Raw genomic sequence first — 8,632 nt, forward strand, 5'->3', positions numbered from 1 at the left:
TAAAAAAGCCAATTGTGGCGATCACACACAGGGCCCCCGGACGTTTGACGGTCTATTGACCGCAGTGCCACCACTGCGATTGCTTTTTCCGCTGCCACCACCCCGTATCTCACGGGGACACACAGAGTCCAGTCAGTTGTTAACATAAACAAATAATCAAGTTTATTTTTAAATGCAGGAACAAGCTTATGGTTTCAGTTAATTTTTCTCTTGACAGTTTCTTATTCTTAGTTCCTAACAACTCCAAACTGATTATTCCCAACTATCTATCTGACTCCACCTAACAATTGCTCTCATTCCCTCACAATACAACTCTACCAACCCACTGCCTATTCCTCCCTCATCAACTCCCAAACCTCAACTGACTTTCAAAACCTCCCACTCTAACTTTTATTCCCCCCTTGCATTCTCCCTGGCCAATCACAACAGACCTATTTTAACCCTTTCCTTATGACCCATCCTAGGAGGCAAACGCCACACCAATAATTCAATATCTCTATAGCCCAAGGTTAGCCAACACAGTGCCCTTCAGATGTTGCTAGGATACAATTTCCAGCCATTAGTGATGATGGGAGTATATCATTGCTGGGATACAAGCTTACATGCTATGTCATGCATAAGGATACTGAAGTCACTTGTTTTGAGCAACCTGCATGGATCTTTCCCACCTGATCATTAGCCTGGAAGGACAATAATTGAGTGGAAAAAATCAGGTGTTTGTTCACATGCATACTACCACCACCACATCACTGACAGTGACGTATGGGGGATATGATTGGAATGTCCATTTGTTAATACTGTTTTTAAAATTTGGTGTGTTGTTGTTGTTTTAAAAAACAAAACAAACTTCAGGTCCAAGTATTTTTATTGATGGAACAGGAACTCACAGCTGATGAAGATATCTCAAGGTAATGTCAATTTCTCTTCTCTCATCTTATTTGCATAATAGTTGAAATATACTGTCTGATAGTCCAATTATTTTATATTACTCATTTGGAAGGTTTTTCTCCCAGTCTTGCTATGAAAACAGGAACATAATCGGTGCCAATAAGCAGCAGTACACTTTTCCCCCCCATTCCAGTTCATGTTTAATACGGCAATCAGTTCACAAAGATCAAATTAGTCAGACAGGACCCTATATTGTAAAAGTAAATCAGACTTTGGTCTTGCTTCTTTATCAGTACTATTTACGCTAAATTATACGAACAAAGCAGAAGTGTAATTTAGAACCACTAGCTGCAGCTATCTTGTTAAAATTGTTTGGTGTTTTCAGAAGGGTAATATAAAAGTTATCCTCATAGAGAATTGTTCCAGTTCATTTAAAGTATACGCTAAGAGAAGAGCATTGATTTGTGAAGTGTGGACATAAGTGACTAAGAATAACCTGTAGTAAATTCATTTGAATTGTAGAACTTCAGGACCATCTGTTGCTGGCCTGGAAACTACATACACTGGAGGCAATGGATTCTCGACATCCTACAACAGTCAGAGATGGTTAAATCTTTATTTGTCAGCTTGTAAATTTCTGGATTTAGCCTTGGCATTGCCCTCTGAAAATCTTCCTCAGTTTCAGATGTAAGTACACTTTATCTCATTCAAATCCAAGTGTGCCGTAGAAACACTTCATTGTGAGAAAACCTTCATATTTAGGGTGATGCTTCTCTTTGAGCGGCAAGTATTTCTTTATGGACTGGCAAGGCAGGTGCTTTTACAGCCTTCTGCCACCTCACCTTGTGTTATGGCAGTGAAAATGTGTCTTAGGTGGCACAGCTCCCCATCAGAGGAATGCCCTCCATATAGTGTTGGCAGAAATTCGGGAGAAGCAACTTGGTTAGGGGCCTACCCCCTCTCCCCAGTAACCAACATCATGTGCTATCTTGTTTCACAAAATGCTTCTGTCAGGATGCCCAAGACTGTGTCCCAATATGTATGGCAGGGGTGTGTTTTATTACCATTTGGCAAATATATACAAAAGGAAATCAGAAAGGGCTGGGCAGAACAGAGCAAACAATGCTTTCAAAGTATTTCTTCTTAGAAGTGGCTTCTGTGAAACAGATTGATTTTTATGCATCTAATTTTACTCCCATGGATCTTGGTTTTTCTTAGCAGATTTTGTCTACATAAAGACCTGCCTGGATATAAATTGACTCAACTAGGGAGGGCTGGTGTGTTCTTGCTGAATGTGATGACTTTGTCCTCTTTTTCTTTAACAGGTATCGCTGGGCCTTTATTCCAGAAGCTTCTGATGATTCAGGGTTGGAGGTGCGAAGACAAGGCACACACCAAAGGGAATTCAAACCATACGTAGTACGATTAGCAAAACTGCTGCGAAAGAGAGCAAAGGTATTTCATTTCTCTTTTCATAAATTATTACTACAGAATTAATGCATATTTTATATCAATGCATCAATCACACATTTAAGCTCTGATCCAACAGGAGCTGAAAACCATGTGTGGCATTAGGTAGGTTAAATTGGCAACAGCACCTATCAGGGGTGGGGTTCAGCCTTCAAGACAACTTGTATCAGCTGTGCACATAGTGTCTTTAGCCTCTTGATCAAAACTTAAAAGTCCTGGAGAATGCCACATACTTGTGTTCAGCATGTTGAGGACTCGGGCAGTCATGCCCCTCAGTGGAGCAGTTTAAAAAAGCTGCCTGCCTGTACCAGGTGGCTGAGGGACGAACAAGCTGCATCGGCTCCAGTGACTTGCCAATGAAGCCTGTTCCTCCTCCTGTGATTTCCAGGCCAGAGGCACTCGACAGCGGTGGTGGTTTTACTTGCAATATACCCCCATCATGCTCTGGTCCTGGGCAACGTATTGATACATCACCCAGGCCTAGTAGACTAGGGCTGGGAGATATCTGCTTTGCAACATTGCAATATACCACCATATTGCAAAGCTTAGCTGGTGGTATATCATGTCAAAACAGAGGCAGGGAGGAAGAAGACAGCTGCCAGCCACACAGAGGATTAGCGTCACCATGCACAGCTTCTGCCTCTGTCAAGGCCAGGTGGACAAAGCTGCCACCTCCTCCAGTGCCTGGTACACGGAGCTCTGGCCTCACAAGGCACAGGGTGAAGCTACCACCTCCAGCAGCTGTCCCCTTGGCATGGGGCGGAGGGCTGTCTCCTCCTCCCAGGAGAAAGAGGTAGCTTGTCCCCCTGTGCGAAGGCAGCAGTTTCTTTAAACTTCTCTGCTGAGGGGTGTGGGCAGCTACACACCCTCAGCAGAGAAGTTTAAAGAAACTGCCTGTCCATGGGGTGCAGTGACTGACATTGCACTCTGGGCAATGTATTGATACATCACCCAGGCCTAGTAGTGACCAGTGTAAGTGTGCTAATTTTTGAAGACTCCTGCAGCATTGCTTTGTCTTGAAATTCTCCTCTCCTCTCTCCCCCCGTCCACCACATATTAACAGAAAAACCCAGAGGAGGACAGTTCAGGGAAAACACTAAACTGGGAACCTGGCAGCTTACTCCTGACCATCTGTGCTGTTCGCAGCATTGAACAGCTTCTGCCTTTCTTCAACGTCCTGAGCCAAGTATTTAACAGCAAAATCACCAGCAGAAGCATTGGTCATTCAGGGAGCCCCATGCTTTACCCAAATTCTTTCCCTACCAAGGACATAAAAATGGAAACTCAAAAGACATTCTCCAGCAAAGCAAGACAAAAAATTGAAGAAATGGTTGAGAAGGACTTTCTGGAAGGTGTCATAAAAACATGAAGTGTACATGGTAAAATGTTTATCTTAAGTAATGTAACTTCAAATGAAACCACTCCATCCTTCCAGTGTGTATAGTTTCCTTTTTCATACTTTGTATGTAATGTATACTTCAGGGTGTATTTAATTTAAATACCTGTAAATAAGTTCTGGATGTGGCCTGAATCAAGTTGAAATATCGCTGGCTCATATCAATTATGGTGCCTACTATTAAATGTACATTTGTTTTGTCATCTTGAGGTATGTCTTTAAGAAAATTACCAATACAAGTTGCACATTTTTTCTAGCTGTGTCTTATTTTCTGTCTAGATATCTATGCAGCATCTTACAGGGAGCCACTTTTCTAATCGAAAGCATGGAAAAGTGCTATCTATCAGAGCAGTTCTGTGACTCAGCACTGCTCCCAACATTCACTCCTCTCAATTAACATTGTTTCTGCCATGGCAACTTCCTGTTCCACATTTTCAATTAAGTGACCCTCTCATATGGAGTTACAACTACGTTACTTTTAAATATATGGTTCAAAGTTTTTGCATGTTAAATTAAAAAAAAATCCTTCCCTTGCTACTACTAGTAGGAGCAAAGAGGACACTTATTCACACATGCTTTCTTGCAAGGGGCAGATGAAAGCTGCCTAACTATGGAAAAATGAAAAGCTTTGCTTGTCCAACAATATAGTTGTCAAAATTCAATTTAGTACCTTTGATTTAAAAATTAAGAACTACAGTGACCTAATAAAGTTAACAGAAATGACATGAAGAGTTAACTCACTTCTAAAGGAACTGCTTTTAATTATAAATTAATTTTGCATTTCATTTAGTAAAGCAAAAGCAGGAAGGTATGGTTTATGACTTACCTTGAAGGATGGTACTTCATTATACTACAGCCTTGGGCTGTTCTCCAACACCTCCAGCTATATGGTAGACAGCCAGGCTAACTTCATGTGCAAGTTTATCTGCATTTTCCTGGAAAGAAGAATAATTGCAGTATGAAGAGATTGCAATTCAAGTGAACACTCAGTCATATCTTCATAGTGTGGATGCTTTGGACAGCTGTACCCAGAAACCAAGGCTGCTATAGTGATCCTATAAGATACCTATCTAAAACACTGAGTGCAGCTAAGATTAAGCTATTTCTTCCAGCTGTTAGAAGGCAACAATTACACCAAAGAGGGACTCACTTTTTTTAAAGAATGTGCAAGTTAACTGCAGATTAAATGCATTCAACATCGTATTTAATTTGGGGCCACAGAAACTTCAAAAGTAAGAAAAAGGAGAGGTAGAGGAAGTACAAGCAGAGATTTCTTCCAAGCAAACTACTATGGTCCTCCTTTGAGTCCCCCCCCCCAATCTTCGAAGACCATAGGAGACAAAAGCTTTCTGTCCTTTTCTGTCTCTCTTCCCTCTTGCTTCTTCCAACTGTTTATAAGCAGAGGATGGAATGAGGAACAGAGGAACACACAAAAGACCCATGCTATGTACTATTTTATCCCCCCCCCCCCATCCTAAGAAGAGAGTGTACAAGAAGAATATCCATGCCTCCCCTAAGCAAAAAGACTAGGGAGGACACTTAGTTGATAATTTGGAGGTGCAAAAGGGGAAGATGCTCTTGAAGTCAGATTGTGCCCAAGCTGCTAATTGCTTAACCTTTGGCTGTATATAAATGTAATAATTAGTGTTTGCAAACAAAGTTTGCATAGTGGTGGGTAGGAACCTACTGTCTGGACTCAAAATTCATCTCTACCACACTGCATTGAGGATATTAATCACTTTGGTTCTGACCTGTGTGTCTGCTTCAGCATAGACTCTGACGATGTCTTCTGTTCCAGATGGGCGAACGAAAGCTCGAGCCAATTTAAACCTCTGGGTGAGCTGATCAATTCTCTCCTGCAGCCCTGGGGGTGTAACTGCTCGCCTTTCAGCATCCGTAGTGTCAATTACACGTCTGTCAGCAACCTACAAGTCCACGTAAAGGAAGTGATACAATCTGACTTGTTAAAAGCTCTAATTTTACCTGCAGATTTTGCAGCAGTAAGAGGAGAGAGAGAACACAGACCTAGTTTTGATACGGATTTGTATTGAGTGCTCTGCAAAGCCCACAAGATATTGTCACTCCTGCACAATTCTCCACCTACATTTTTCAATTTTTGGTTGTCAATGATTGTCTCTTCCCACTTATACATAACTAGACCTAAATCACATTTTGTGTTTGTCAATCACTGAAACTGCTGGGTTATGCCAAGGTTTCTATCTCACTCTCCCAGATCTTGACCTCTTGTGAGAGTTGTATTAACATGCACACATTGGAATATCCCAGGCAGCAGGAATGTTTTATAGCTCTGGTCTGTGCTGTGATGAAACTCAATTCTATGTGAATACATAACTAAGAAAGGGTGTGTGGAGGCAGTGAGGACCAACATTACACCCCCAATTTCAAGGTTAATGACAGATTGTGCAAGTTTTGGTTCATTGAAAAAACTCTAGTTAATTTAGCCTTTGGTCACCCAGTGCAACTATTTCCAGACGTGCATGCTTACAGGAAGGCTTCCAAAAGCCAATTCCCACTGCAACATATAAAACGACTACAGTGGTACCTCGGTTAAGTACTTAATTTGTTCCGGAGGTCCGTTCTTAACCTGAAACTGTTCTTAACCTGAAGCACCACTTTAGTTAATGGGGCTTCCTGCTGCCGCACGATTTCTGTTCTCATCCTGAAGCAAAGTTCTTAACCTGAAGCACTATTTCTGGGTTAGTGGAGTCTGTAACCTGAAGCGTATGTAACCTGAGGTAGCACTGTACATTGTCAGAAATGCCCTTGAACCAGCAATGTGTTGTCCAAAGCCAACCCAGGGCCAGAAAGTTAATGGGTTATTGTTACAGTGCACAGTAGTTGGGGTATTTTGTTTTGTTTTTTAAAAAAGGTTATCCTGAGTCTTTTATAAATAAAACTTCCACCAATTAGGGAGATTCTGTACAGTAAAGTAGCAGACACCCATTTTCAAAAAGGTGCAGTTATCGATAGTGTTATCTCTGGCCTAAGCTCACATGCCATGCCATGAAATACTAATAAGCCAGCCAGGGAGGACTAAAAAAGCCTGAGGCAGCCAGAAAGCACTGGATCTGGGCTTCCTCAGGCCAGCATGGATCCTGCCCATCTCCTGGCAACAGAGAGCTGACAGCATGCTACAGCATCTCAATGACTGCCCAACAAACAAGGAAGACCCACGGGGATGAAAAAGACCCTCCTTGTCTCTGACCCAACACAGTAATTTGTGTTTGCAGGCAGTTGGGAAAGCAAGCAAGTTTGTAGGTCACTGAAATGAACCACTGCTGCAACCAGTAGCATTTCTGTCCACCACTGACTTCCCACTAACCTTCACTTTGAGTTGCCGGCTGGGAAGATCTGTGTACATGGAGTCCCACTGTTGTACTGTGAGATTCTTCAACACTAAGATGGCTTCAATCACCAGCATGTCTGAGACAGCATCACCAATTGTCTGGCATAGACAGCAAAAAATAAAATAAGAAAGGAAAGGAGAAAAAACCAGTAAATAAAACCAGTATGGCAGAGGCAGCCTTGATTCCAGTTAATAATTTGGATTCTTACGCTCAATGAGCCTAAGAACTGCCACATAGCCTACATCCTTTAAAAAAATATTATTTATTAAATTTGTATACTGCTCTTCATCTGAAGATCACTGGGTGGTTCACTATATAAAAGTACAAAATGAGAACACAAAATACATAATAAAACAAAAACGAAGACAAACCAATAGTAGGTAAAGAAGCTGCTTAAGAAGAGGCCATAAGTTTACCTGAAGGGTGATTGTGTTGGTACCAGGAAGCAGCTACCACCACCAATGTAATTAGACAAAAGCCCTTGACCTGTCCCAGTACTTTCCACTAAGCTACCTTCTGCCCCAGAATATATCAATGTTCAAAGCAGGGTAAGGAAGCACCTGCCACAATCTCACAGTGCAAAGCAAAGGGATTTGGAAATACAAATGTATTATCAGGCTCTTGGGAACTATAAAATAAGTCTCCATCCCCCAGTCATTTTACAGGTCAGATAACTAACCCATTATCATCAGATTCAATTTGTCACTAGGGATGGAGCAAGAATTCAAACAGGAGGTACCTGACTCTGTGAGCACTTCTGCTCTAAATTATAACAAGCAACAATCAAAGCAGAACACCTTGAGTCCACTTGCATGCCTTGTCAACTGATTCTTCCATCCCCACTTGACAACCCCACCGGCACAAACATGAAGACCAGAGGGTCCAGGGAGACATCTCACCCTGTGGTGACTTTTTCCCATCAGGAAATAATGGTCCTACGAATTACATGATGCAGATGTATCCCAGATTATTAGTTTCCCAATGGTAATTTGCTCTCTTTTTCAACACAGTCATCATGTAACATCTTTGAACTATTAGAATTAAGAAATTTAAAGACAAACTTTAGCTTTTTGTCAACATTCCTACCTGATTTATCAAGTCAATAGTATTTTCAAGCATCTTTGCAGCTTCTCTTTTTTGGTTGTTTTTTTCCTCCTTCGCCTGGTATCTTATTTTCTGCTCTGCAGCTTTACTAAACAGTACCTGGAAGGAGGAACATATTCGACAGTCTGAGGGATGCAGCATGGCCACTGTCACCACCATCTCCCAATTACCACAGGTGATAGTGGTGTATCACTGATGCTTTGAAAGAAAGACTGGTACTCCCCCAAAATGATGTGCATATCATTGGGACACAAGGGAGTACACTAGATTTTATTCATACCCTATGAGAAATAAAGGCTCCTATCCCTAAAAGGTCTGCAAAGCTCCGTGCAGTCCAGCTTCCATTTCCAATAGCAGTCGGCCAAATCTTATTTCTGAGACGCTCATGAACAGGGCAAAAGTTCCC

General features: G+C 41.7%; 2 protein-coding genes across 7 annotated transcripts in view; one reads left to right on the forward strand and one right to left on the reverse strand.

Moving 5' to 3' along the window:
* DOP1A (DOP1 leucine zipper like protein A) overlaps positions 1-4,010 on the forward strand; it is a 52,979-nt gene extending 48,969 nt beyond the window's left edge. For all 6 annotated transcript variants that reach the window (XM_081187316.1, XM_081187314.1, XM_081187318.1 and 3 more), the window contains 4 exons: positions 853-908; positions 1,411-1,575; positions 2,214-2,343; positions 3,422-4,010. In XM_081187316.1, coding sequence (XP_081043442.1) covers positions 853-908; positions 1,411-1,575; positions 2,214-2,343; positions 3,422-3,727 — 657 coding nt within the window. In that variant the 3' untranslated portion in view covers positions 3,728-4,010. The remainder of the gene's footprint in view (positions 1-852; positions 909-1,410; positions 1,576-2,213; positions 2,344-3,421) is intronic.
* The window catches only part of PGM3 (phosphoglucomutase 3), a 16,455-nt gene continuing 8,670 nt past the window's right edge, over positions 848-8,632 (reverse strand). Inside the window, 5 exon segments of the mRNA XM_081187395.1 lie at positions 848-2,325; positions 4,581-4,689; positions 5,506-5,679; positions 7,098-7,220; positions 8,209-8,325. Coding sequence (XP_081043521.1) covers positions 4,600-4,689; positions 5,506-5,679; positions 7,098-7,220; positions 8,209-8,325 — 504 coding nt within the window. The 3' untranslated portion in view covers positions 848-2,325; positions 4,581-4,599.

The sequence above is a fragment of the Podarcis bocagei genome (genome assembly GCF_964188305.1).
Source record: "Podarcis bocagei genome assembly, chromosome: 3".
In the NCBI taxonomy this organism is placed as follows: Eukaryota; Metazoa; Chordata; class Lepidosauria; order Squamata; family Lacertidae; genus Podarcis; species Podarcis bocagei.